At 39.7% G+C, this 27,987-nt stretch overlaps 4 protein-coding genes across 11 annotated transcripts; 2 read left to right on the plus strand and 2 right to left on the minus strand.

The window, feature by feature from the left end:
* Window positions 1–2,710: 2,710 nt before the first annotated feature.
* On the plus strand, window positions 2,711–4,564 carry alkbh7 (alkB homolog 7). The gene is made up of 4 exons (XM_061846560.1): window positions 2,711–3,101; window positions 3,548–3,721; window positions 3,824–3,948; window positions 4,039–4,564. Exons 1-4 carry the CDS (start codon window positions 2,814–2,816, stop codon window positions 4,157–4,159), a joined length of 708 nt encoding a protein of 235 aa, XP_061702544.1. The 5' UTR covers window positions 2,711–2,813; the 3' UTR covers window positions 4,160–4,564.
* Window positions 4,565–4,697: 133 nt separating this feature from the next.
* On the minus strand, window positions 4,698–12,451 carry gtf2f1 (general transcription factor IIF, polypeptide 1). Of its 8 annotated transcripts, none has more exons than XM_061846553.1 (14): window positions 12,428–12,451; window positions 10,661–10,705; window positions 10,447–10,493; window positions 9,822–9,894; window positions 9,497–9,690; window positions 9,234–9,404; window positions 8,489–8,691; window positions 8,239–8,386; window positions 7,038–7,096; window positions 6,824–6,955; window positions 6,570–6,643; window positions 6,253–6,394; window positions 5,493–5,631; window positions 4,698–5,380 (listed from the first exon to the last, which is right to left on the minus strand). In XM_061846553.1, exons 2-14 carry the CDS (start codon window positions 10,670–10,672, stop codon window positions 5,176–5,178), a joined length of 1,599 nt encoding a protein of 532 aa, XP_061702537.1. In that variant the 5' UTR covers window positions 10,673–10,705; window positions 12,428–12,451; the 3' UTR covers window positions 4,698–5,175. The 8 variants fall into 8 exon arrangements, with proteins under 8 accessions (XP_061702537.1, XP_061702543.1, XP_061702542.1 ...); XM_061846559.1 differs by lacking the exon at window positions 12,428–12,451 and adding an exon at window positions 12,018–12,111 and having other exon boundaries at window positions 6,573–6,643; window positions 7,038–7,093; XM_061846558.1 differs by lacking the exon at window positions 12,428–12,451 and adding an exon at window positions 12,018–12,111 and having other exon boundaries at window positions 7,038–7,093.
* On the plus strand, window positions 12,326–27,987 carry LOC133514692 (adhesion G protein-coupled receptor E2-like). The gene is given in 24 exon segments (XM_061846548.1): window positions 12,326–12,462; window positions 19,880–19,997; window positions 20,208–20,246; window positions 20,323–20,691; window positions 20,776–20,907; window positions 21,031–21,177; window positions 21,259–21,384; window positions 21,503–21,646; window positions 21,873–22,019; window positions 22,126–22,272; window positions 22,410–22,447; window positions 22,558–22,638; window positions 22,919–22,948; window positions 23,041–23,203; window positions 23,300–23,413; window positions 23,978–24,153; window positions 24,244–24,435; window positions 24,514–24,717; window positions 25,752–25,993; window positions 26,104–26,170; window positions 26,279–26,370; window positions 26,698–26,857; window positions 26,996–27,061; window positions 27,844–27,987. Coding segments are annotated over 23 exon segments (2,976 nt in total). The 5' UTR covers window positions 12,326–12,462; window positions 19,880–19,966; the 3' UTR covers window positions 27,913–27,987.
* LOC133514637 (uncharacterized) lies at window positions 13,211–19,337 on the minus strand. Its single transcript, XM_061846465.1, has 13 exons — window positions 19,245–19,337; window positions 19,001–19,088; window positions 18,866–18,903; window positions 18,687–18,765; window positions 18,375–18,592; window positions 17,342–17,408; window positions 16,385–16,566; window positions 15,882–16,013; window positions 15,687–15,810; window positions 15,448–15,599; window positions 14,635–14,743; window positions 14,485–14,545; window positions 13,211–13,374 (listed from the first exon to the last, which is right to left on the minus strand). Exons 1-13 carry the CDS (start codon window positions 19,313–19,315, stop codon window positions 13,211–13,213), a joined length of 1,485 nt encoding a protein of 494 aa, XP_061702449.1. The 5' UTR covers window positions 19,316–19,337.

Raw genomic sequence — 27,987 nt, forward strand, 5'->3', positions numbered from 1 at the left:
ACAAAAACATTTTGTAGCGAGTCCCTCTCACAAGCTCAAGGGAGACTGCAGCCCCACAACTTTTCTGTAAAATCTATTATGTTTCCTAATTGATTGACTCCACAAATAGCCGGCTCTGTGAATGGGAAATGACGATACATATTTAAGGATGACCGGCAGAATTAATTCGCCTGGCACTGGAGATTGAAATGGGAGAGAAACCTTCCTCGCGCAGACGACAATCAATAACAGCACGACCTTAAATGTCTATCTGATACGCCAGAAAGCAAAGCGATCGTTTTAGCTTTGTGTCCGTTTAAGCGATGCTTCCGACTGTAAGAGGCTCCGGTGACCCCACCGCAAGGGCATGCGGACAGTGTAGGCTAGATAGATAGATAGATAGATAGATAGATAGATAGATAGATAGATAGATAGATAGATAGATAGATAGATAGATAGATAGATAGATAGATAGATAGATAGATAGATAGATAGATAGATAGATAGATAGATAGATAGATAGATAGATAGATAGATAGATAGATAGATAGATAGATAGAAGATAGATAGATAGAATGGGGTTTCATTAGTGTCCACAGTCTCATTACTGATGTGACTGTACTCATAATTAAAACTCATGGTAAATGGGATCATCTGCCATTTTTTCAAAGTTTTGGATGAACCTAAAAGAAAGTTAAGTTATTCTTCTAGGCTATTTTTTCCACTTTCTGCAGGAAATCCCAAGGTATGTGTTCACACCGACTCCTATTTTCAACTGTTCATAATTCCATTGTCTCAGGCCTAGGCGGCACAGTGGATCAGCTGGTAAAGCGTTAGCCTCACAGTTCTGAGGTCCCGGGTTCAATCCCGGACCCGCCTGTGTGGAGTTTGCATGTTCTCTCCGCCCTTGCGTGGGTTTCCTTCGGGCGCTCCCACATCCCAAAAACATGTAACATTAATTGGACACTCTAAATTGCCCCTAGGTGTGATTGTGAGTACGGGTGTTTCTCTCGATGTGCCCTGGGATTGGGTGGCAACCAGTTTGGGGTGTACCCCGCCTCCTACCCGTTGACAGCTAGGATAGGCTACAGCACTCCCCGCGACCCTTGTGAGGATAAGTGGCTACGAAAATGGATGGATGTCTGAGGCCCCAGTTGTGGTTGAAGAAAAGCAGCCCCAAAGCTTAAAATTTCAACCTTGGCTAAATCAGACTGAAAATGTGGTATGGTCCAATGACAACAAGTTTAAACTTTTTGGGCATAATTTGAAAAAGTAGAAGTTTGACGCGAACACACGATTGCTCATCCACAAAAGAACACGATTCCGAGAGTCACATACGTTTCCCTTTTCCACAGTGATTAATCAGAAAGTGTTTAAGACAAGAAAAGCCTTCAGACTCTTGTGTGCGTATACATATCTCGGTCAATGTTAAAAAAAAAAAAATGGCGGGTAGCTGTGGCTGTGTCTTGAGATGTGAGGAGAGGGCCGAAAAAGGAGTGTCGCGACTCAATGATTCATAAGACTGAATAATTCAATGGATGGATGCTTGTAGAGCACTCCGCCCTTAGTGAACTCGCTCCATCTGATGTAGACTTGAGATGTAAAACTCTCCAAGACGAAGGCAGCCACATCATCGAAACAAAAAAACCTAGATATTTGATGCAAACATCAGTCAATAACACATTAGAGTGAAAAAAAAAGGTCAAGAAAGGAAAATGCTGGATTTCCTTGACATATTGGCAATTGCCCATTTACAAGTTGCATCAATATAAGAATTGGTTGAGTTTGATCAAGCCGAATAATTTACATGAACGTAAACAGTATTGTTGTGTTGACAGGGGGCAAAAGTAATTATCTTCTGCTAGCCACGTTTAGTACTTTAAACCCACTTTAATTGCATTAGGATCGTGCTATATTATATTGAAAACAATATGATGGCGAAGGCTGGAGGCAGCAGCGTGGCATTCACCAATGAAGTGGTACCACATCAATTGTGCGTGTATGTGTGTGTGTGTGTAAGAGTGGGGGGTATAAGATTTATTGTAGATGCTTACTGACCGAGACCACCAGCAAGCTCACATTAACCATCCTTGTGTATGGATGTGTTTGAACATGGATGTTGTGTGTTTGGTAATCTAAATTTTAACATCAAGATTGAATAAACCTCATCCTTCAGGACCTGGCTTGGGTGGTTGGAAGATCAGATGTAAGACCTGATTCGGACCAAATAATACTTGCCATTAAAAGAGCTGACTCTAACTGATGAAAGAATGTGGAGGCTGGATGACTTCCTGAGGTGGCATTGAGCAAGGCACCGAGTACTGCTTCTTTGCAAAGAAGTAACTGATTTTAAATGTGATTTGGTACAACAGATATGCTGTCAGCTATCATCAAAAATTTCTGCACACGACCATGTCTGATTTTCCTGAAACAAGATGATGACGAAAACGTTACGTGTGCTGAGCTTTAAGTAGGTCATATTCTTTTAAAATCTTTTTAATTTTTTTTTTCTGGGCAAATCTTTTGTGAGATTGAAGTCATCTGTTTATTTAACAGGCTTACCACACCCGCACGCAGAATTGCACCATGGGAGATTTGAAAAACAGAAAGGTGCAGTGAGGCTAAAAAACAACAACAAAAAAACAAGCAGCGATCCGAATTTTCACTGACCTCTAGTGGTTATTTTGAAGAACTGTAGCATCACGTCACAAGTATTTCCTCTTTGACTACGCTACCCAAAATGCATCACGTTTTAAATATGGCGTCGTATGCAGTCGGCTGAGTCGAAGAACCAAAACACTGTTACTTAAACATAACAGGAACAAGATTTCATAATGGACAAGAATATGAAACTGTTGCTGCATGTGGCGAAAAGTGTCCATAATGCCCATTTTTACAAACGTCCCGGTCGTTACCTGAGTTCTTTGGCAGACAGCGGCCTGAAAGCTGAGGGGGACGGGCCGGCGGTGATCGTCGGGTCAAGCCGGGCTTTGGTGCGGAGACTCGGGACGCAGGTGGAGGTGAGGACGGCCTTCATCACCGAAGAGGAGGAGGGCGCCCTTTTGCTGGAGCTGGAACCCGGTTTGAAGAAGAAACGTTACGAATTTGATCACTGGGATGACGTAGGTCCCATTTCATACAGTAATTGACTTTCACTAAAAATGGAGTTTCACTAAGTGTATTAACAGATCCATTTGTACAGTACACTCACCACAGGGAATTTGGACCCTGGAACACGAAACTATTTTGCCTGCCCTCACAACCTAAACCTGTTTTTCCAAGAAAATTGTTGATGTTATATTTTCCCTTCGGTAGTAAGAATGTAACCTTGATGGATCTGGAATTTTGATTCACAGAGGTCATAAAATGACATCTTTCTGAAAAAGAAGCAGCTACTCATACACACGAGGAGATATGCATACATTGACAGGTTTTACATTTGGTGCCCAAGCCTTCAGTGGAGACTTTTTGCCAAATTAATGCACCTCTCAATGTTCTGTGCTACCAGATACTATTGCATTTTTTCTCAGGGGATAAAGGCTTTCTGTGCTCCCCGCTTCCCATGCAGGCTATACATGGGTACAGAGAAACAGAGCGTGTGACGTGGGGGGCAGCATGCCAGACCATCTTAGCCCGTGTCAGATCTGTAGCATTCGCTTCTGGAAGCTCACTTCTTGGGCCCGTCCATGTCCTCGATCTGGATAAAACTGGCTACATCAAACCTCACATTGATAGTGTCAAGGTAAAAAAAACTTTAATTCAGATTATAAAGACAATTGTAGATTTACAGGGCAATCTGTGATGATAACTGCGCACATGTTGAGTTTGTATGTTTTTTTTTTAGTTTTGTGGCAGCACCATCACTGGGTTAAGTCTTCTCTCAGATAGTGTTATGCGCTTAGTCGAAGTAGACGCTCCCAGTGAGTGGCTGGATTTGCTGCTGCCCAGACGCTCCCTCTACATTCTAAGGTTCAGCATGCATAATATCATACTTGGACTCTGAGCAGGTATTTCTATAGTACACATTGGCACTAATGTATTTCCCATTTCACATTACAGGGACCAGGCCAGATACAACTTCACTCACGAAATCTTAAAAGATGAAGAATCTTTGTTTAATGGACAAAAAGTGCCTCGACAGCGACGTATCTCTGTTATTTGTCGGAATCTTCCGTCTTAAAATGCACTTCCCTTTAGCTGGGCTATGAATTCTGCCTGAGCTCCGAGGACAATGTAAATGGCCTTTATTGCTTGTGGTTTCTTTTGTCAACTGCAATAGCAATAATCCATATCTTGAATGAACTGTGTAAGATGTGTATTAGATTAAAATGCAATTTGTACAGTATAATCAGAATCCATATTTTCATTTCCCACAACAGGCTCCTTGAAATGCAAATTAAAATATCTGTTTCTCGAAAACAGTCCCCTGTTATGTATTGTCTTGGGAAAAATATTCTATTTGTTGGCTTGTTGACAATCTTATTAAATATTTGAATATTTAAGTGTTGTAAATTGACAAGTTTAGTCAGAACAATTAAAAAAAAGCTTTTACTTCATTAGTATTGTTAATTTCATAATTTCAAAGGACTAAAATATTCTTGATGAGCAGCAGGTGCAAACAGCTCATTACCTTCATTGATAAGCTTATTTGAGACAACTTTCCTCTGCTGACACCTTTGCGTCATTTATGGTTATGTAAGAATTAAAAACTCGTAATGTAGATACAACTTTTGCCTATATTTTGGTGTCTCTGTGGTTCCTGTTAAACGAGCATTCAAATGAGATAGCTGACTCAAAAAACCAGCAAAGCTCTTTGGGTGTGCTGTTTGGGCATCTACAGTACATCTTGTCTGATTTGTGTTCAATTTTAGTGGTCTTACAGTTTTACTAAAGAGCTTTATATGCTTGTAAACTTTTATTAGAAATCATCCTACTTAGAACAATCATTTTCCCCATCATACAGGTTCTTAGCTGTGCATAATAGCTTTTTTCAACATGCTAAAAGAAATGAAGTTATCTGGGGGTGGGGGTAAATGTCACCCAATTATTCACGCAGTTAAACCTCAGATCAGAAGTCATATCACAAAAGTAAAACCCCATAAAATGATTTCCTCACTTCCCTCTATACCCTTAGGTCCCATTTATTCAATCCATCACGTTTCCGTAGCACTAGTCCTCAAATTGCTCGTATTCATGTTATTCCGTGAGATAAAAATGCATTTTGTCGTTCACGTTTTTGCGCTCCGGGTTGAGGCGTTTCAGGATCTGCGCCAGCACGTTAACAGTCTGCTCGCTGCTCAGGCCTGTGCGCTTGGTTTGGAATTTCTTCAGCAGGTCTTTGGTGGTCATCGGTTTCCGGATCAGGTAGCGGCGGACCGCTTCTTCTGTTAGCTGCACATCACTATGGGATCGAGGGACCAAAAAGACCAGTTTAAGCCAACTCCCATACCTATTTCAACTAAATTATTATCACTGCAAGATGAACTAACATCTTAGAGAAGTGTACACAGTACCTGGAGCTGGGAGTAGATTTTCCTGATGGGGAGTGAGGTGTGCTCTTTCCAGACGGAGCAGGACTCTGGCTGCTGGGGTCCATCTTGAGCCTTTTGGCAGCTGGCGAGTCAGTACCCGGACCTTGTGTCTGTCTTTTGCCTGTTGGAAAGTCAGATCTGATTGGCACCGCTACTCAATATGAATATACGCTGTGCAACAGTTGAAATGTGTACCGATGGAGGATATTGGGCAAAAAAAGTTCACTTAGGGAGAACTTGGGGAACCATCCACATCATACCCAACCGGAGCAGAATAATTTTTTTCCATAATTATTCGTATAAAAAAAAAAAGCCCAGTACCCCTTTCTACAATGAATAACCAAGTTCCAAATCATTCAGTGGTTTAATTAAAAGAATGTCTCCTTTAAACTATTTCTTCATTAACTTGAACAACAATAATATTTTTTTTTGATGAATATTGCGAGTTTTTGTTTTAACTACAAAAGAATTGGGACAGGCCTACTCATGAACGAGTCAGTGGATTTCTTCTGTTGCCCTGAATCTCAACTTTTTATCTCAAAATGAACTTAAAAAAAAAAAAATCCACAGACACACTCCCACATCTTCTATAAAGTTTTCTTGGAACACTAAAAGTTGTTACACCAACAGAGTGTAATAGCCAGGTGTCCCGATACCTTTAAATACGGAAAATAATCCATTTCTATGCCATAGCTACACATCACAACGTGCTCAGAGCAAATAATAATGTACACGCCAGCACCTTGCTCAAGTTTGCTGGCAGCAGCACGGAGTGTGTTGGAGGTGGCGGCAGAGTCTATGGATGGCGTCCCCGGCCGGCTGCCAGTTCGAGAGCTTCCGGCAGATCCGCGCCCACCGGCACGTTTTGGAGGAGTGCGCTTCTTCTATAAGACAGAAACACAAGAAGATCGATGTTTGGGGGAAAAAAAAGATTCTTATCAAATGCACATAATATCGTTAATATGTTTACAATTAGATTTGTCACATTTAAGCCCACGAACACAACAATTGCCATTTTGAAGTGAGAATATTCACTTATTCAACCACACACACACTAACCACCATGAACAAAGCTGACGCCGTTTCTCCCTCGATGTCACTGTCGTCCGAGCTGTCCGACTCGCCGCTGCTGTCTGAGAAACACATTTGAATTTGCCACACATTTAATTGGGATCCAGCATGAGTTGCAAGTTTACTAAGGTAGTAATATGAATTCTGGTAACTATAGTAGCAAAATGTTGAAAGGTGTTTGCAGTATTTCTTCATTTGGCTACATTTTTGAGGAAATTTGTGACTGTCACTGAAGTCTCTACCTTTTTTCTTCTTCTTTTCAGTCTGTGCTGGTGTTTTCTTCCCTTCCTCCTCCTCTTCCTCCTCCTTTGCTTCCTCCTCGTTCTGTTTCTCCTCTTCGCTCTCTTCCTCGCTTTCCGAGGCCTCATCGATCCCTGTACAGTCAAAAACATTTCAGCATGTCACATGAACTGAATAACTTTTAAACATTTCAGCAGTACAATATAGTTGTTTGACCTTTAGGGAGGTCTTCTCCTTTGCTGGGCTTTCCTTTTTCAGGTTCTTCTTCTGAACTGCTTATGAAAGACAACATGATTGAATTATTAGAGACTAAGGGCCATTTTCACCCACGTGCTTAAGTATATATATAAAAAAAAAAGAAGCCCCGCAGCTACAGTACATGGAGTCTCCCATCTTCTGAAATCTGTCATTTACATGCCTTCGTAGTACATACATGCTTAGGGTAGAGAACACTGCTGCCACAGTCACCTTGAAAAATTAACTTACTTTACTGACTTCAAGAGTATTTTCGTTAACTTCCGGATGACAAGTTTAAAACAAACTGGAGGACTAGTAAGTAAACTTTCTGGAATTTTCTGCCAAAATCGGTCATCAAATGTCATCTGATCTTCATTGGAATCACTTCTCAAACAACTATCACACAATTATAATTTTTCACATTTTATACAATATAAAATGACTGATTTGACCCTTCTTTGGCTGCAATAACCTCAACCAAACGGGGATGAGTGTTGGACATGTCCCCTTTACAAAAGTGTTGCAATTCAGCCACGTTTCCAGGGCGTCTTGTGTGAATACTCTTTTGAGGTCATAGCACAGCATCTCAACAAGGTTGAGGTCAGGACTTTGTCTGGGGCCCTCCCAAACATGTATTTTTGTCCTCCTGAAGCTTTTCTGTTGTTGAATTGCTTTTGCTTTGGATCATTCTCAGGTAGCAGCACTCATTCTCTTTTGAGCAAGTTTTGTACAGAAAACCTCATGTTTTTCTGCAAAATATCTACAAAAACTTGGCTTTTCATTTTTTTCTATGAGGACAGGAAGTTGTCCATGCGCACCCATACCAAAATGGTCCACAGATGGGTTAAGGTTTTTATGATGATCTGCTGTCCTATCGTTCCTTGACACATCCTTCCTTTTATCTGTCCAAAGAGTATTTTCTCACTCATGCTGTGGAACCTCACGTGCTCTTTAGCAATGTTCTTTTAGGCATCAATGACTTCCTCCTCCAATTGTATTCCTCTATGTATCTATCTATCTATCTATCTATCTATCTATGAATTGCCATTCTTCTTTCACATTTTATAACATGACACTCAAGAGACCTATACACACCAGACATCCCAACAATGTTGCTGAAATGCACTGAAAAAAAAATGGTAACAAATAAATCTTATTGAATCAACACTACGGCTCTGACCTGCTTTCATCTGACATGTAATCCACCTCGAGACCCTCGTAGTCCCCATCATCGCTGTCTTCTAAAGCATCTTTGTCATTGCTCTTCTTCTTCTTCTTCAATTTTCCTTTCCCTTTTTCATTCTTTGATTTTGTCTTGCCTTCTCCATCTAAAGATACAAAGTTTCATCACGGTTGAATTGCGCAGACATGCTGTACGTTTGCTGCAAATGAGGCATAGTGTTTAAGAAGACATCTTTGAATGTTCTCACCATCGCCCAGACTGTTGTCACTGTCATCGCTGCTCATCTCAAAGTCATCTTCCAGATCATGGATGCGGAGGTCACCCCCACGACCGGCGCCCTTCTTCTTCTTCGCTAATTTCTCACTCTCATCCTCTTCCTCGTCACCCTGCGTTTGCTCGCGTAGACGTCTCTGAAGCATGATGCTGAAGTGATTTACGACCTTGTTTCTCCTGTATTGAACAAGAGGATTTTATTTAAAAAAAGAACAAGATGCCTCCCAAATAAAAATTACATATTATATTTATATGATGCGGCATGGTGTCGCAGCTGGAAAGTGTCAGCCTCACAGTTCTGAGATCCCGGGTTCGATCCCGGCCTCGCCTGAGTGGAGTTTGCATGTTTCCCCGTGCCTGCGTGGGTTTTCTCCGGGTCCTCCAATTTCCTCCCACATTCCCAAAACATGCAACATTAATTGGACACTTTAAATTGCCCCTAGGTGTGATTGTGAGTGCGGCTGTTTGTCTCCATGTGCACTGCGATCGGCTGGCAACCAGCCCGCCTCCTGCTCACTGACAGCTGGGATATGCTCCAGCAGTCCCATGACCCTTGTGAGGATAAGTGGCTAAGAAAATGGATGGATGGCGCATTACAAATAAATTAAATAAAAATGAGTATCTGTTTTTGTCCCCCCTTCCAATCAATAACATAATATTGAGTCAGGAGCTTTAACCCAAATGTCTTCTCCCACTTTCCGACTGTTCAGTTGCCTTACCTGCCCCACTCCTCTTCAGCCTCCTCCGCAGTGAGAGTTCTGTGTTTCGCCACCGGAGTAAAGTTGTACCAGCCGTGAACAGGGAAGGCTTCAAAAGCTCCATCTGGACACTGGGTGAAGATGTAGTAGGAGGCATTCTCGGTGACGCCCCCCTTCTTCAGACCTTTGAACCTTATAAAGACAGTGAGAGGGTAGTTCACTTATAGCTGCAGTTATTCTAAGTTATAGGGAAAGGTAAAATGATTTTGTTTTTGGCAACACACCTTTTGCCAGCCTTGCCATTGACTTTAAGAATCCAAGGCTGGTCCTCCACTTTGAACTCCCGCGTCACAATCCCAAACCTCTTCCGTCGCGCCTCCTCACGCTGTTTTTTGCCAAACTCGCTGCCAGCTCCACTCTCCGGTGTCTCTTCTTCACCATACATCTTCCGAGCACTCATATCTCTCTCCATGCGAGCCTGAGAAGATGTTTAGATATGTAATATTAAAAAAAAAAAGTTTGTTTGGACTCTCTTCATATTATGGACTGATCACACATGTTTCAGTTTTTTGATATACTGCATGAATGCATTTAAAACGATAAAGTTACCTGTGTCCATGCTGAACAGTTGACTTTATCTCCAGCATTAAAAGCCATTATGTTGTATTTCTTGCTAGTATTCCTGGGGGTGGAAAATATTACATTTAATTTTAAAACATTTATTTGCAGGAGAATCACATAATGTAAGATTATCAACCAGAATTGTAAGGTGTCAAACATCTTTGGGGTTAAACCATTATTAATCAATGAATTAATTTCCCACAGTGCGATACTGTAGTAAGATTTGCTTGTGTTGTACATTGTTTTTACTTGAAAATTCCTGTTATAAATCTAAACAAATAAGGATAAGGATTGTAAAAAAAAAAATAATCAAATGTTATGCCTGTAATTTAGGTCTTTGTTTTAAGTATTTAGAGACCCAAAAAGTTATTTGATTCACAAAATAGTTTTTAAATTAATCCACAGATGTTTTTTTTCCCTGCCGGCCTAGGCGCTATCACTGTACTTTAAGATTACGGAAAAAAATACAGACATTACATACATGATTGGTGCTGATTTCTGGTCATGTTATTGGATCAACTATAAACTTAAAGTTTAATTAGCTTTCAAACTGAGGACCTACGCAGATATTTTCACTATCTATAAGATAATGACATACGCGTATGTTACTCACTTAGGGACTCTCACAGTGTATTCAGTGCCTGAAGAACTGCTGGTTGCCTGTAACACAATCAGTTTAGCTTACAATGTTGCATGGCTCTTCCTCCTTCAACACAGCAGCTTATTAAGTACATTTGAACAAAATGAAATTAAAATGTGTAAAAATATTTCCCACACATTGCAGTTACCAGAAGAAATATGTCAGCAAGCCAAAAACCATTACTCACCAGTGATGCCATGATTTGTTATCTTGACTCTAACCTCAAGGTACACTAAAAAAAGAAAAGCGGAATAATAATACGCCCAAATAGTACATACGCAAATAATGTGTCTCTTGGGTCTGAAATTCATTCAAAGTTTTTCTGTCATAAAAGCGTTAAACTTCTTAATAGTTTTGAATTTGGAAAAATAAAATAAATCAAATTTTTGACCGGAGTGTTGTGAGGTTATGGAATTAAAATACAGCACTTTATGTTCTTTGGATTTATTTACAAACCTGTGCTCTTATTTGATGGGTGACAAACATGATGCTGTGGCCATGTTGTGTCATTAGATCAGGGGTGCCATAGGAAATTGTCAATTTTCACAGTATTTGTGCAGAGATAATTGCTAATTAATTGCAAATGCAGGTTTTGTCAATTTTTCCTGTGTCAGCCACATGTATTGACACCCAGAGCTATTATATGCATCCACCGAATGCCAAGCAAATAAAATAAGGTAATGCTTCCTGCATGATTAGCAGCATTGTGCTTGATTGAAGAGGTTCAGATTTCACACTGAGAAAGTCAAACTGACACGAGACCATCATTACTTCGTTCTTCATGCTTTCTGTGACGTTGGTGCCGTGTGATTTTTGTCATGTACGATTGCTTTGGCTCAATTAAATTTGGCGATCACTGATTTAAGCAACAATCTGATTTCCTACACGGAGGTTACCTTCTCACGCTCAAAGTGGGATTTGCTCCCAATGAGATGTGAGTCACAAGTCACAACTTTTAGGTTAGCGGTTAGTGCTTAGTTCAAGCACACTTAGAGGAAAAAAATACATTCAACGTTTACTGTTAGTGTTGAATAATTAGTTATACTAGTGATTGCGTCAAACATAATTTCCCAAGTGTAATACATCAGACCCGATCTAGACGAATAGTGTCTTAACGACACAACATTGTCTACTTTGTCTTGAACACGATTTATATTGCGTTTAGCACAGTGTCGTGTGATACCCGACAATCGTTGGTGGCATTCACGTTGATTTCTGGGTTTGGGTTAATTAATTGGGTAACATTGCAAAAAGCCAGCACATGGAATATACCTATGTGGTGTCCAGACAACATAAATAAGGAGTAGCAAGTTTATTTTTAGGCTTTTGATTATGATATCGTTCACCGGGCGGTAGTGTTTTCACAATTCACACAACCGAGCATATCTCAATTGCAACATTACTGTTGATGTTTAAAGCCATTGTATAAATATCATTAATCCAATGTACAAATCTATGTTACGATGAGGCGAGAAGTTGAAAAGTACAACGATCCAAAATGCAGGATTACAGATTATGCGTTTCTTTGTACGACAGCAATTTACCGGTGCATTCTCGGGTCCGTCGGTGTATCCTGCGCGTAAGAAACAAGTAACGATAAAGGTTCCCCAGTCGTCAATCAGTAAAGGGATGGGAATGAACTCAAACAGTAATACACCTGTGTTCGTTTTCCCGTTTTCTTTTTTTCTGTATTAACCTACTCAGTTATTGTCTGTTGTGAATGTCGAATCTTCTTGGATGTGCTAAAATGTGGATTTAATAATTAATAGAGAAACGTTCGTTGGATACAGTGGCAAAAACATAGACAGCTCCAATCCGGACATAAGTCATAGGGTTGGTATTTCAGGGTTAGTAGCGGCATATATGTCGCTGCATAAATGTTTGTGAAGATAAATTGAAATAGAACCAAGAATGTCTCACTTGACGACCTGGACTAGCTGACAGCTTGCCTTACCTGGTGGATTGGATAAATTCCTATTGAAGGCCAAGGTACCAAATGATGGATAAGTATGTTATCAGTTCATGTATCAGTATCAGTTCTCTCTTGATTCCACTCCGTAAATGTGCGTGCTTGTTTGTGTGTGGCAGGGCAAAGTAAGACATGAGAAAAATATGTACAGTATTTCCTAAATGAATAATAAGGTGCAGAAGTTTTTCACTTGAAAAGCATTTTCTTCCATAACTTTTGTACGGTGTAATATGTCTTTGTGGCTATAGTTTACTACGATGTGTTGCAGAGCAACATCTGCTGCATATTGAGTTCTCTTAGTTTAGTTTGTACTCCACTCCCCTACCCTGCTAAAAAAAAAAATTCTATAGAAATTCTATAGAATTCTATAGAATTTGTACAGAACAATTTGTTCTCGAGAACTTTGGCTGTGATTTTCTATATTCTACAGAACAATAAAAATTCTATAGGCCTTAGGTCCTAAAGTTCTATAGTTCTTGAGAAATTCTTTAGAAATGTTCTATAGAAATTTTTTATCAGGGTACCTACAGTATTTAAGGTAATATATCCAGTTACTTGCAAAAATAAGGTTTGACTCACCTCCCAAAAGGGTAACAACTCTGGTCCATGGTCACTGGTTGTGGTACCCTTGTGCTTGCTTACAAACAGTAGACACTGACATTGTAACCATCTCATGGTATCTGTAGCTCCCGGTACTTGTTTCTGGCCTTTGGGATATGAGAGGTGCAGAGTACCTGTCACCACCCTGGTGTTGAGTTGCAGGACCCTCTAGTCATGCCTTCTGTAAAACAGGACATAGGCTGTGGTTTGACGCTTGTCGCACACAGAGGCACAACTTGTTTCTTGGACATCCAGGTCATTGTAGGTAAACCAGCGATCAGTTGGGTCCTCCTTTTTCACAGCCGGATCCACTCCATCGCTGATATAATGTCCTAAAAAGAAATGGAACATTACCCCCAGTCCCACTAACAATGAAATTTTTTAATTCAGTGTCAATGTGTGTAAAGGTACATAAAAAAACGGGGAAGTGTTGAAGACCAAAGCTACCAAGGCCTGGAATGTCCTGTAACCTCTGCAATGGATGGGGCTTTGTACAGTATGTGGATATTGATGACATTTCAGGGTCCATATGGTGTCATTCCATGTCAAACTAATATTCCCAGGGCCTCCCGAAATGGTAGTGTTGGCCGATATAACTTAAACTATACTAGTATTTTTTTCTTCAACTAATTAGATATCAAATTGAGCCTCACAGGGCCAGTGCACTGGCTCTGGGGAATATCAGCATTATTCCATCATTCGATAAGTTAGTGAGAGCAAAACTTGTTTACACCTACCTTTGAATAAGAGAACACCTCGATAGCGAGAAGCACACATTAATGCACTAAATAATCTGCATCTCTGGTCAGTCTGATGTACATTATTGATTCTGAACTATTCCAGATAATGTATGTGACACAGCTGCCTGCAATTATATTGCATTTTTGTAACGTATTGATGGCTTCTAGACTTGCAACATAATAGTGGTGGTATCAAGATGTAGATTCATTCAGATAAGTCTCGAGTGAAGGCCCAGCTATCCAAATGCACAGCCGTCACACGCAGAAATTTGGGAATAGAGTGTGAAGTTGAATATCTGGCACTCACTATTTCTGCACTTGTTATGCTGAAAGTACATTTCCCTATCCATCAAATAAAATATACCTCTCCACAAATGTTGGTGATGGCATGGCCACAGAGCCAATTATTTAAATGTGGGAAGCCGAGTCACCATGCTCAAGGCAAATATCTCATTTTGTTGGCATCTGTGTGAAAGGCACAGGTCGATAAATCCTGCTTTAACAATCTCTTCCAGTTGTGTGAAAACTGTTTGAAGGGCTATATTATTGTATAGTGGAAAGCCTTGATGCATCTTTAGACCCCCCCAAATTTGTAGATTTAGGTAATGTTCTATTTTGCTTAACAAACAATCATAAACAATAGCGTCTCTAGAGGACTTAAGGATAAGTAAATCATAATTAGATCAGAATGGGTTATCTTACCATTGCTAGTTGTCAAGCCGTTATGATTGATGATGCTCACCAAACTGTAGCAAGCCCCACCCTGTAACGAACCAACAATTTGCATATATAGTTCGTCATTGGTTGCTTTTATAGATGTTGTTGTGATTGCTGTTTTTAATCTCACTTTACCTGTTTTGATGGGAGCATCATGTCCTTAGAAAGGCAAATGGGCCGACGGACCTTCATTGACCCAAACACTGAAAAAAACACAAATCGCTTCAGGTGCAACACCAGCACTCTACAGATAGGGGGGAAAATGGGAATCATTGAATTTGGGGGGTATTAGATCATATTTTCTATCGTCTACATGACTTAATTCACAAGTATTTTCTTGGTTCAGCCAGTTTCAGATAGTCTTTCTACAGGTAGGTAAAATATGACTTACTTGGGGAGGCTAATAAAGGAAACTTTCTGCCATGATACGTTGGAACCACACTCGCATTGAAATTCTACTTGTGTCTTCTGCACAAAAGTGACAGAACAGCCTACTTTCACTTCCTTATTAGAGTTGGAAGATATGGAATGTCTTGTGTTTTTGTCTTAGTTACCGTCAGATAATTCTGAAGCATTTCCTCTACTGTTCCACAACCAGGTATCAGGTCTAGAGACAGGTTTGTAAATTCCTCCTCTCTCGTAAATGTAATGTTACACCTAAGGATTAGGAGGTAGAGAAAATTATTGGTTTGAAATCTCAGCTACAGGTCACCCCAAAGTGTTATGCGAGTGTTGCAAGATAGTCATATTCTTTCATCCAAACCTGACTGTATTGGTCCTGCTTTCTGGTAAAGTTGAAAACACAGTTGACCAAAATATTTTGGAAGATTTAAGTTTAGTGGATGGCAAGTGATCAAGGGCAACACTCGATTGGTAAATTGATTAGGAAATACATCTCAAAACTATTTCTTGTGTTTGGATGCTGATCAGATATTTGTGGAGTTGTACCTCAAGCACACCCTAATGTTCTGCATCTTGAAAACAAAGTGCTCCTCCACAGGACATTTGTAGGCTTTTCCTATCGTGGCGGCCATCTTTTGCTGTGCTGGCTTCAGATTTCTTATTTGATCAAGTACAGAAGTCAGGAACTCATGGGCATCCTGTAAACACACAAACACAAATAAATATCTAAAAGAAAAAAAAATGTATTACAAAAATTAATATATCTAATCTTTAAACGTCCTTACTTTCTGGCGGAGATCCTCAAACTCTGGGGCCAAAACAGAGACAGTATCCTTGAACGAATAAAGGCAGCCGATTTTATGTTGGATGTTACTCGAACTGTGACATTCACTAATCTTCATAAATGATCTATTGAGAAGGAAAAACAGTTAATAATGTCCTTAGCGATCACATCCACACTACGTGTTTCTATACGTTACCTTATTAGTGTAGCCTCAGGACTTGAACTCCAGACTGACCTCTGAGAGTTGATGCCCTCAACAAAATCCTCCAGAGTCAGAAGGCTCTGCAGGCTGGCATTCATGTAGCAGATCTGTGCTGGGTTGGGAAGCCTGATGACCAAGAAAGGCATAACCTGAACAAATTGCCCAAACCCTTATTCTAAATTAATTTTTTTGGGGAAGGTATGTGTATGGATACATGCATAAACTACTACTGGTGAACAATATTGTTCCACAGATCCAGCCTATTGCAACCTTCTTAGGGCGAAGGGCACACTACACCCTTAATAACTGATGAATGGACAGTAAAAAAAAAGGGTCAGTGAGTCAATGACTGTAACTTCATCCCATGTCATCTGCATGGAATTCAGCTGTGCGAACGGCTGCTGGAAAAGGCATATTCTTTTTGTGCACTCCACTCAGCATTAAAAAAAAAAAACCTTGGACAAACGAGCCTGGCACAGACATATTTATGGCCTCACCCAAGATATTTGAAATGCTGAAATGGGAGAGTTGACGCGATGGATCTGGCCTCTATGGTTTGATTATAGTTTTTCTTTCTCTCCCCAAGGCCCCCCAACACCACCGGCTTGTCGTAGTGAGAAGAGGCGCGGCTCTGCTTTCGATGGCACTGCTCATTTGGATTTGGTGCCACTTGACATCTCTGTCACAAAATAAAAAAAGCCTTGAATAGGTCATGCTAAACTACTCTCACACTCACTCTGAAATCTGAATTAGGGACAGGCTAACCCAAGATCCAGCAGATAATGTGAGCTTGCAGTTTGATATTCAATTAGAATCATCTTTATTTGCCAAGTACCTTATTTTCCGCACTATAAGGCACACCTAAAACACTTTAATTTTCTCAAAAGCTGATGGTGCACCTTATAATCCGGTGAGCCTTATATATGGATCAATATTGAGCCTTTCGTGCAGCTCCATCTAATGGATGCATAACGTAACCCCAGCCTCTACTGTAGCGTCTATTCTATGCGCCTTATAATGCGGTGCACCTTATAAATGAAAAAGTTTTAATATAGACCACGCATTGAAGCTGCACCTTACAATGTAGTGTGCCTTATATATGAAACAAGTTTTAATATAGGCGATGCACTGAATGTGTGCCTTATAATGCGGTGCACGTTATAGTGCGGAAAATACGGTATGTTATAATACAAGACATTAGCCACCAGTAGTTAAACGAACATTCATACTATAGCAAAGCAGAAATTTTACCAAAACCAACTTTTTTAGGAAAAAAAACCTAAAATGCATACAGAATAGAGAACCATGTGGCAAAATAATGTTTGCAATTAAAAACTTTCATTTGCTTCGGACCTCTGTTGTACACACATGCCCTGGGATTAATTGGTAATCAGTTCAAAACGTACTGCTGGGATGGGTTGTATATCAAGTCCTGAGCTTTGTGTCAAACCCACCTTGTGCCACTGCCACCACCGTGATTTCCGATTGTTAACATGAGCGAGATCATCTCGGACGACATTCCTGTTGAAGAAGAAAACTATTTGTAAACGTTTTTCCCAGTGCCTTTTGTGAAATTCACAGCAAATTATGTTGGACTTCACAGGGATTAGTTTAGATGCTGTTTTGGCAATATTTTTAGCAAAATTTAATCTCTAATGCATCTGTTGTATTTTTTTTTATTGTTATGACTGGCCCTTAATTGGAAATGAATGAATGTCACCTTCCCCAGTACATGCCTTTTTCTAAATCAGACGTCCTCAAAAGGTGGACTTCATGTCCCGATCCATTTCTCTAGACCAATGAACACCTTGTACATGTGTTATTTAACCTCCGCTTTTGTGAGATACAGTATATAATGGTCTTATTTGAACTAGAACATGTTTTCATCATCTTTTCTGGTTGTTATTGAATGTCACTGTCACTTGATCAAATTGCATTGATATGTGACTCCTCCCTCCTCAGCCAATCAAATTGTTTATTCAGAGCATCTTTGTAATTGGTGGAAGAGGGTGTGTGAATAATGGCATTGATGCCAAGTCCAAGGAAGAAAGTAAACTATAGTAGGCTACTATAAAATACTATAGAAGTGTTTTTATTTTATTTGATGGTGAGTTGATGATGACAAAATGGCTCGTGGCCAATTATAATCTACGCTACACATTAAAACATTCAGCAAATTAGTTTCTTTTTGCTCTTTCCACGACTGAGCACATAGAATATGGACTGTTGCTATCGTGTAGCAGTTCACATAGCTGATTTTACGGAAGATTGCACTGGCTCAATTCTTGGTCAATGCCCTGTTCACAATCCACTGCTTGATTGACTAACAATCAAGGAAGACTTTTGCTATGAGTCTGATGGCATTGGTTTAAAATAGTGAGCAGTTGATAAAATGGATGGATTTCCATAAATCATCTCGTTTATTTTTAAAATTCACCCTAAAGTAGGACTAGTATCTTGTTATCAATTGAAAAGTGATTGACTCACCCAAGATGGTGCTCTTTTTCACCGGTGAGGTTTTGGACAATGGCTGGATTCTGTTTTGGGCCCCAATCTGCCTTTCTAACACCCAGGTCCGTGTGTCTTGTGGTTTTGTTGTATTCCTTAAAAGACACGTGCATTCTTTGCTTTTGCTTTGGGAGGCTTTCACAAACATTCACTGTGTCCTGGTGAGAGGAGTTGCAGCTCTGCTGTTGAGGTCTCCACTTGTTGGTATAAAGAAATCACAATTAGATTAATAAATGGTCCAATGTGTAAAAAAAAAAAAAAAAAAACGTGATATGCTCTTGTCCAACTTACCCTGCACCACACCCACCACCGTAACTTCTTAAATTTGTGTCGTTTCCCTACTGCCCCTTTGCTTTCCGAGCAGTTACAACTGCAAACCAATTAAAGGAAATTTAAAAAAATGTTTTTGTTATATTGGCTACATACTACATGTATGTTTGGCATTGCATAAATAAAAAGAGGATATTTACCTCTGGTTTTCATTTTTTGGACTTTGGTTTTCTTTTGTCTTAGAGAAACAGATACATTTATTGTTTGGTTTCAGAGTTTTAAATCATTTTATTTTCTCAAGAACAACTCAAGCGTACTGATTTTCTTGAATATACCTTTTGACAGCCCAAGAATCGGTTCCACCATGAGATGCTTTCATTCTTAATGTTGGAGGCTGCAGCAGGATCAACTTGGTTGACTAGTCTGTGAAACAAGTTAAACACGGTGATCAATGTTGCCTTCTCAACCCTCTTATGAGTTGGTCCGAATTGGAAGAACACTTATGAATCAAAGTGCGCCGGAAATATCTGAGCCCTCATCAGGACAACTGAAGGAAAAAAAATTCTAGAATTTGATCACCTTTCAGAGAATGTCATCCGTTTGCTGTCATATGCGTCCACATGTACAGGAGTTGTGTTCTTTTGAACCATTTCGGTAATTTATGGCCGTTCATGTGTTTATTGGCCATACGAGTGCGTTTACCTAAATGCAAACCACAGTCAACAGGGCCGTCTTAAAATGGGCCTGGGTTCCTTAGTGCAGTCTAAGACGGGAAATTACACAATCCTCTCAGTTTCGTGTTACTTAATTGGTCATAAATGACATCATGTTCTTTGTCAAACATCAGAGCCCTTATATCATTAGCATCAGCGGGAATGAGTCATCGTTCGGCGAGAAAAAGTCCTTCTGTTTATTAGTCGGGCTAACCAAAACTAACTGAGGTCACTTTTAAAAATGGTTTGAAAAAGAATTTTTTTTGTTCTTTTTTTAGCTTGTGAGCAGTTTGTAACATTCATGAATAAGAGATTGATATTTTAATTAAAGATGCATACAAAATCATGAATAATGATATCAGACTTGATGTACCAACCACCCATTACCATGCCACCACGCAAACAAAAATCAGATTAAAATATCAAACAAACCCACTCTAACTTCACTGTATTCAATTCCAGCCAGATAAATTTGCATTGTTTTTAATTTTTTGCATATAGACTTGACCTTGAGAAAACAGCTGTTGGGTGCTTTGCAAAGCTGTTTTGCTCTTGCAGAGATTTTTACTGGCGTGTTTTCTTGTCATCATGATCTGCTGCGCCTTAACACTCCTCCTGGGTGAGTGTAAATGATATATTGTTTTATTTAATAAAAATAACTAAACATGAGCTTTTTGTGTTAGTTGTACGTACCAAGTGTACGTATGTAGTTGAAGTAGAAAATGTGTAAAAGTAGTATTTTCCATAGTTGTATTCCCAAACACAAACATTTAGATGAATTTGTGTATCAATTATTTCCATGAGGATAATCTGTTTTTCTTTCTCCAAGGATCATTGTTCTCCATTGGGCATTGTGTTTTTCCTCCCGGTAGGCTGAATAATACTTTGCATTCTATCCACACGGAGATGACATGCACGTCATGATGTCTTGCCCTCTCGCGCAGGTTCTTGCGATAGCTACGTCAACATCACCGAACCATCTCGCAACATAGCCTTTACTTCGTCTTCTTTCTCTGGATACCCACGCGACGACGGCCACCTTTCAAGTCAGTGGTCACGCTTCACTGGCATCGGTGGAGACAGACTCATGGAAAACTGCCACGCAGGACCTCGCGGCGGTTTCCAAAACCCCATCCGTTTTATGTATACGTATCCAAATAGGAAATCTATAACGGCATCATCTGGGAATGCGTATGTGTATGCTGGAGGGTGTGATACGCATAGCATCACGATGGAAGTGGTGCTCTGTCCGGGAGAATTTTACATACACAAACCAACAAATCATCCTGTGTCCAGTTCTGGCTTCGTAACCTGTAAGATAGTCAAAATGTTTGACATTACTGACCTCATGACTATCCATTTGCAGTGTTTGATCCCCGTCATGTGTGTGTTTACAGACCATTCCGTGTGTAGAAATGACTCTTGCGGACCACTTGCTCAGTGTAACAGTGATGGAGGGTGCACTTGTTTGACCGGGTAAGAGTTACTCCCAAGTCATCTGCCCGCAACGGACTCATATGGCTGTACTGGTAAATAAAAGAATCCCAGCATGTTTTTTTTTTTTTTACATTTCTCTTTTTTTTATTTTTTGATGGCATACAGTGAGATCCTTAAATGACATTTCCACACCATGTCGACACGTCTTTCAATAGATATAGACGAGTGTACAGCAAATCCAGGTGTTTGTGGAAGTAATTCTGATTGTAACAACACAATTGGAGCGTACACTTGTACCTGTCTGGTGGGTTTCATGGCAGCCAATCCAAAACAGCCACCCGGAGGGACCAATGAATGCAAAGGTACTTTTTAAAAAGTGTTTTATTTACATGCATTCTCTACCAGCTGATCCAGTCTCTCCTTACGTTCTTTAATCCCGTGAGATATCGACGAGTGTCTTGAAAACGTGTGTGGTGACCATGGGACATGTGTGAACGTGGCGGGAAGTTTTGAATGTCAATGCAACGATGGGCACCACAATGTAAAAGATGCCAGTCCCATTTGCCAAGGTATTATTATTAATATAATATTTTAATTTTATGTATTTTCTGTTTTATTTTGGGGTGGAAGAGTCAAGTTTGACTATATACTTACTGTTTTTCCGTGCGTAATCTCTTTCATTGTCAGATATCGACGAATGCTCGAATTCTACCATCTGCGGTCCCCACTCTGAATGCACCAACACACCCGGCCTTTACACGTGTGTATGCCAAGTGGGCTTCTCTCCAACTGAACAAAAGAAGCCACCCAGCGCCAAAAACAACTGTCTTGGTAAACCTTTAATCAGTGGAAAAACAAACATTTGGGAGGGAAAAGATTTCCACTTAATAAGCAGTATAAGCAATTCAGATTTCATGACAAGGTAGGTTTTATCAGACAAAAAGATTAGACAATTCAGTGGCATTTTATTTAAGGGTAACTCATTTCTTTGATATCTGGGCTCAAGTTTTTTTTTTTACCCAAGGTCTCTCAATGAATTGTAATTTGTATTGCGCAGATATTGACGAGTGTAACGAAAATGCCACAGTCTGTGGTCCTCATTCCAACTGCACAAACACAGTGGGCTCGTATGTTTGCACCTGCTTCCATGGTTACCGTCTGAATAACCCAAAAGAGATAGCCAGTAATGCCAACCCTTGTACAGGTGTGTGTGTTGCATTTCACACCTTTTGACATTTGACCTTGATTAAGCTGTATAATGTACATCATGTATATATTTTTAAAATGTGGACTTACATGTCATTGTATAGATGTGGATGAGTGCAAAGAGGTGCCTGACATATGTGGTGCTCAAACTGTGTGTACGAATGCAAACGGAACATTCTATTGTTCCTGTCCAGACGGCTTTTACCCCTCAACTGGGATTTTATGGATTGTTGGGGTTTCTTTTTGTAAAAGTAAGTTTAAAATACACAAAAATTCTATCATCAGAGATGAATATGTGCGTGTGTGTTTATATATATATATATATATATATATATATATAAAATTTTTTTTCCTCAATAATTTTGATATTTGTATGATCATTCCACAGGTCTCCAGGATATTCTCAATGAGATAAACCCACCAGTGGTAAGGATTGATAAGGAGGAGTCATAATCTGACCCTAAATCAAATGCATTTTACTAAATACTGTAAATTCCTGTGATTTGGACAATGTAAAGTGGTTGTATTTGTTTCAGGGCCAGACAAAAGAGAGAGTGTTTCTTGACAACATGGACCAACAACTTTTAAACAACACAGATATCATTTTACCGGTGCCTGTCAGTAAAGATCAATAATGTTTTTGTATTCTTTATATATGTAATTTTTTTGCTGTGCCTTTAAAATATAAGTTTGGCATTGCTATTGAAAATTATTTGTCAGCTCTCTTTGGTGTAGGAAACGTGGTGACAGCGTTTTTTCCGGCGTTCACCAAATTTGTCTAAAATTAAGTTGAACAATCAACTTCCAAACAGTAAAAATGTTTCTATGATTGAAACATAAATTGCAACGATGTGTTGGTGACTTCTCTCTCTGCCATTTTTGCGATTCCTTCTTCAGACAGTGGCCAACAGCTTTGCAGCATCCATGGTACTACTTCCACAATTGCACATGCGTCAATATTTGCTGGTAACACTCTTTATACGATACACACTTTTTATGCTTCATTCCATGTGCTTTAGGAGGTCTCAGGTGTTGGACCGCGAGCCAAGAAAATCAAGCTGAGCAATGATGGAGATGGAGAGACTGGAAGTAAGATCTTGGCCATCTCAGACCACCTCGTGAGTGCCATGGTGTCGCCAGCTCAGAATGAAACCAAGACTACCTTGAATAGCTCATCAGTGGGTAAGACGATTTCCAAATTTTTTATATTCTCATACACTGCAGATATGGTGTAATTATTCTACGGGAATAAATTATTCCAATCCACACGTGTGATAGCCTTAACTCTGGAGACGATTGGGCCTGGGAGTGATGACGAGAGTGGCTCCCATCTCTTAGTGAATGGAAACGTCATGGACATCAGCCTACAAAGTCTGGCAAAAAACAACAATGGTGAGATTGGAAAGTTTAATATTAGGAATAATGCAAAAACATAATGAAAAAGACACTTCATACATTAAAAATGTATGATGACAATGGTGGGAATTTTTATGCAATGTTACGAAAAAAATTATTCATGAGTGACTTAGCAAAAGCCAGCTAAAAAAAAAGATTTTAAATACTCTTCCACTGGTGATGAATATAATTCAGTTTTTTTCTCTTCTGTATCTGATCCAAATTGAATTGTGAGGCCAAAATGTTGTTCCATAACACATCCATGCCAAACACCCTGCACTCCACCAAATGATGTTGCCATACTTTTTTCTCCCCATCGTTCTGACACAAGTTGACCATTATTAATCCGTCCGAGGAATCTGATTGTAGAAAATTAGTGTTTTCCAAGATGTTTTCAGTTCTTGTAAACTCTCTGTATTAACATTAATGCGGCATGTCTTGATTGTACTTTATATTTCGACAATGACTTAATGTTGCGGGGTGTTTATTTTTCAACAAGAAAATTATCTACGTTAGTTGTCCTCACTGGTTTCACCGGTGCGTCCTTGTGGACTACCTCAGGTTCCGCTGCAGTGGCCTTTATGACGCTAAGGGGCATGGAGAGTCTTCTCAGTCATCATTATTTCCAAAGCGAGAACAGCAGGGAAATGTACTCTGACGTTCTCACGGCAGTTTTACCCTCTGCGAACAAGACTAACCTCACCGAGCCGGTCAACTTCACCATTCAACACAAGAGGGTTCTATGTCTCATTTTAATTAAATAATTTTTCTGGAAACTATGCAGTACAGCATATAATGTTTGATAACGCTAACTCTCATTTAATCAGATATTACCTGAATCTGGTTTGGCGACTTGTGTGTACTGGGATGACAAAACAGAAGAGATCAAAAACATGAGCGCCACTGAGAGAATGAGATGGTCAGTGGACGGATGCCAAGTTGCGTACTCAAATGAAAATTTCACAGTGTGTAGCTGCACTCATCTTTCCACATTTGCCCTCATCTTGCAGAGTGGCCAGGTATCATTTACGACTTGCAAAAGATTAACGACAAATGTCAACATTTGCTATTTGCTGACGGAGTTTTCTTCCTCTCAGCCGCCACTTGAGGATTCTTTTTTAGAGTGGCTGAACCGGATGTGTGTCATAGTTGGACTCTTCTTCTTTGCTTTGGCCATCCTCACCTTTCTGCTGTGTAGCTGGAACCCCAAAATCAACAACACGGCTCGTCTTCATCTGTGTATCAGCCTCTCGTTGTCCCATCTCCTGCTCTTGTGGAATGACAAATATGTTGAACATGAGGTACACTACATTGAAAATCCGGACATGTATTTTGCTTGCTATAAAAAGTACAGTATATTACATGACAAGACCTCAGTAAGAAAAAGGCACAGTTACATGTCATTTATGCTACATTCACAATGTCTAGATGTAGTGGGTATAAAAAAAAAAAAACCTTGAGTCAAATGTCGGGTTTTTGTGGCATAAAAATGAGACCATGATTAATAATTTCACAGCTCTCATTTCCATATCATTTTCAAGAGGAGAAGGAAAAATAAACAACTAAAATGATGCTCCGGAGGTATGATCAGCCTTTTATGATTGCATCGTGCTCTTCTGTGGATGAGAAGTGTGGAGTTTGCGCTGGACATACCTTTTGGAAGGAGAGATGAAAATGTTCATCTTTGGTATCATCATTACATTTTCCTACGTCTTTGGGAGATTGTGTTATGCGCATCGCTTTTCAAAAAGATTTGAATAATTTTCAAAAAGTGCTAATCATCAATTGAGTTGCACAGGTTATAGATCAAATTAATAATGGAAAAATGAAAATGAAATTATTTATCTAGGCCTTATTTATTAAATGTAATTAAAATATGGCATTAAAGCTGGGTTTTGAAACTTTTTAAATTCATTGTAGTTACACATTGGTTAAAAAATGTGGAAGGCATATGGACTTATGTAAACAGCCATAATTGGGGTTTGGGAGGGGTGATGATTACATGAATACACAATTGTGTGTGCAGAGTGGAATTAAAAGCGATCTGGGTCTTTAAGAGAAATTAGAGAAAGTGAGAGACTTGGTGCTCTGGAAGTTTGGTGACAGATTACATTTTGAAAACAAAAAATCACCTTTAGTATAGACACACACACACTATGGGCGGCAGAAACTCATCTGGAGGGAAGTGAAACCAAATAAGCAAAATTACTGGAGTACTTGGGGAGATGACTGTGACTGGTCATCTTGCCCAAAGTCAGCAGAATTTGAGGGCGTTTGATGCGTTATCGCTAACCTTTGAGTACCCTCCCGATGGACGTTCGTCGTGTCTTCACAGCTGGCTTGCACCGTCATAGCTGGTCTCCTCCACTTCTTAGTAATCGCCAGCTTTGTGTGGATGCTGCTGGAGGCCTTGCAGCTTCACCTGCTAGTCCGCAAGCTCTCCAGGGTGGAGGTGATCCAGAGAGATGGACTTCCTAGGCTCTTCCTTTACGTGATGGGCTACGGTGTTCCATTCGTGATTGTGGGTGTTTCTGCGCTCGTGTACTCTGATGGATACGGAGCCACAAATTCAGAGGAGTGAGTCGTGACAGCAGCAAAATACAAATGCGTGTGTTTGTGTTTATTCATGAATGATGTGTCATGCTAACATTTTAGAAAAGACGAGTTAATATGTGGATGAATTTCAGCTGTTGGCTGTCGCAAAAGCGCAACTTCAACTGGGCTGTATCAGGACCAGTCATTACTGTCCTCGCAGTGAGTATAAAGTAGGCTTATAATCACTGCGTTAATGCTGAAAATGTGTTTCTTTGAGATATAACTGGTCTGATTTCAAACTCACTGTGCCTATGCTTGGTCTACCAGCTTAACATCTTCTTGTTCATTGCTACTTTATGGAGTCTGAGACCTACATTGGCCGATATGAGAAGTGATGTCTCGCAGTCCCGAGACACAAGGTGAATATGCTTGCAGTATTTAACATTTTTCTCGCAACATTTCTGAAATTGGAAACTCCAAAGGGAATTAATGGTCATTTGACATGAGTCATCAGTTTGATGGAGGAAAATGAGTAAGGAGGTTTGTGTGGGTTCATAGCTTTGCAGCACATCCTGTAGTTACTGCCCCACAAGAAACAAGCCTCTATTAAAAAGACTATTACGCTTGGTTTTGACAATCTCATTAGTGTTTGAATTAAACTAAAATGTAGAAGAAGATATACAGTTGTATTTTCTTATCTTTTTATTATACATCATGAAGTGAAACCCCTTTATACGTCTTTGCAGGTTGATTGTTTTTAAAATTGTGGCCCAGTTTGTCATACTGGGCTGTACATGGATTATTGGCCTATACCAGAGCAACCTTTTCTTCCATGTCCTCTTTCTACTTCTCAACTCCCAGCAGGGAACCTTCCTCTATATTGTCCACTGTGTGCTCAACAAAGAGGTTCGACCCCGCTGATCACCATTATTCCACATATCAAGTGACGACTGGCCAGAAAAACATGTTGCTTCAATGTTAAGCACTGTTATTAAAAAAAAAAAAAAAAAAAAAAAAATGCCACTATTTCAATGTATTTTCTAGGTTAGGGAGGAGTACAGGAAATGGTTGACCTGTTCATTCAAAAAGAAACAAGACGATGGTTCTATGGTGAGTATATGGATATTTCTTTTTCCTCTCTTTTGGCTCGTGTACTATTTTGATGAAATTTAGGTGAAACTGCTTCTCATATCTTTGCTGTACTGGACTGACAACCACTTGAAAGGTTGCATAGACCTGATCTGCCGTATGTAGGATTGAATAGCATCAAAAAAAGTTGTTTTGGTGACATGATTTAGCTATGGTGAGTGGGCCTCTTGGAAGTCTTGGGGGCCCGGCCCTTTGCCCCGGACAATATTTGAACATTTTTAACTCTAAAAATAACGGTGCCACCTCACAAAAAGTAGCAAGTGCTCATCTTGATGATACTGCACTGAAACAGGAACATAATGTTTTTGAATAGTAAGGCTTTCACCGCATGGGGTTTTGTAGTTATTGCTGCAATTAATGTGTTCTAATAAGTGTCTAAGTCAGAGTAAGTTAAATTTCCTGTTCTATTTTTACCACAACATTTTCTGTTTAAGTCATTCCTGGTACCCTTCTATGGTGGTATCACAAGAGACCCCAAAAAATCAAAACATTTGCAGAGTTTATCCTTTAGACTCGCTGTGCTGTCATCTGACTTTTGAGGATTTTACAGTTGTTCCACATTTGGAGTGTTTGTGTTTAGAGGGTCCTGCCTTTCTCATAAAGGCAGCTATTTTAATGTGTCCTTCAAGATGCAATGAGAACTAGTGCTTAATACTTAGTGCATTGTAACAGATGGGTGTCTGATTTGCTACACAAAATTTGGAAGGTGCATGAAAAATATATGAACGTTGTTCTTTCAACAGAAAGATGCTCAGTCAGTGTCTGAGGAGTTAGACAAGGTTGAAGAGGAAAGACACAATGTTGAAAAATAAAATGATGAAAAAAGAATTTAGTTCTTATGAGAACCTCATCCACTTGGAAAGATTAGCCATAACACATTTGATTGC

Source organism: Syngnathoides biaculeatus, chromosome 16, assembly GCF_019802595.1.
Source record: "Syngnathoides biaculeatus isolate LvHL_M chromosome 16, ASM1980259v1, whole genome shotgun sequence".
Taxonomy (NCBI): domain Eukaryota; kingdom Metazoa; phylum Chordata; class Actinopteri; order Syngnathiformes; family Syngnathidae; genus Syngnathoides; species Syngnathoides biaculeatus.

Coding starts and splice junctions, on each gene's coding strand:
- alkbh7 (XM_061846560.1), top strand. CDS start 2,814: ATGGACAAGAATATGAAACTGTTGCTGCATGTGGCGAAAAGTGTCCAT. Junction 3,722..3,823: donor CTCACATTGATAGTGTCAAG/GTAAAAAAAACT, acceptor TTTTTTTTTTAG/TTTTGTGGCAGCACCATCAC. Junction 3,949..4,038: donor CGCTCCCTCTACATTCTAAG/GTTCAGCATGCA, acceptor TTCACATTACAG/GGACCAGGCCAGATACAACT.
- LOC133514637 (XM_061846465.1), bottom strand. CDS start 19,315: ATGGTTCAAAAGAACACAACTCCTGTACATGTGGACGCATATGACAGC. Junction 17,409..18,374: donor GAAAAAGAGCACCATCTTGG/GTGAGTCAATCA, acceptor CTTCTTCAACAG/GAATGTCGTCCGAGATGATC. Junction 16,014..16,384: donor CAGCATTTCAAATATCTTGG/GTGAGGCCATAA, acceptor CTTGGTCATCAG/GCTTCCCAACCCAGCACAGA.
- gtf2f1 (XM_061846553.1), bottom strand. Junction 9,691..9,821: donor ACTGTTCAGCATGGACACAG/GTAACTTTATCG, acceptor ACATCTTCTCAG/GCTCGCATGGAGAGAGATAT. Junction 7,097..8,238: donor TACATGTCAGATGAAAGCAG/GTCAGAGCCGTA, acceptor GTCTTTCATAAG/CAGTTCAGAAGAAGAACCTG.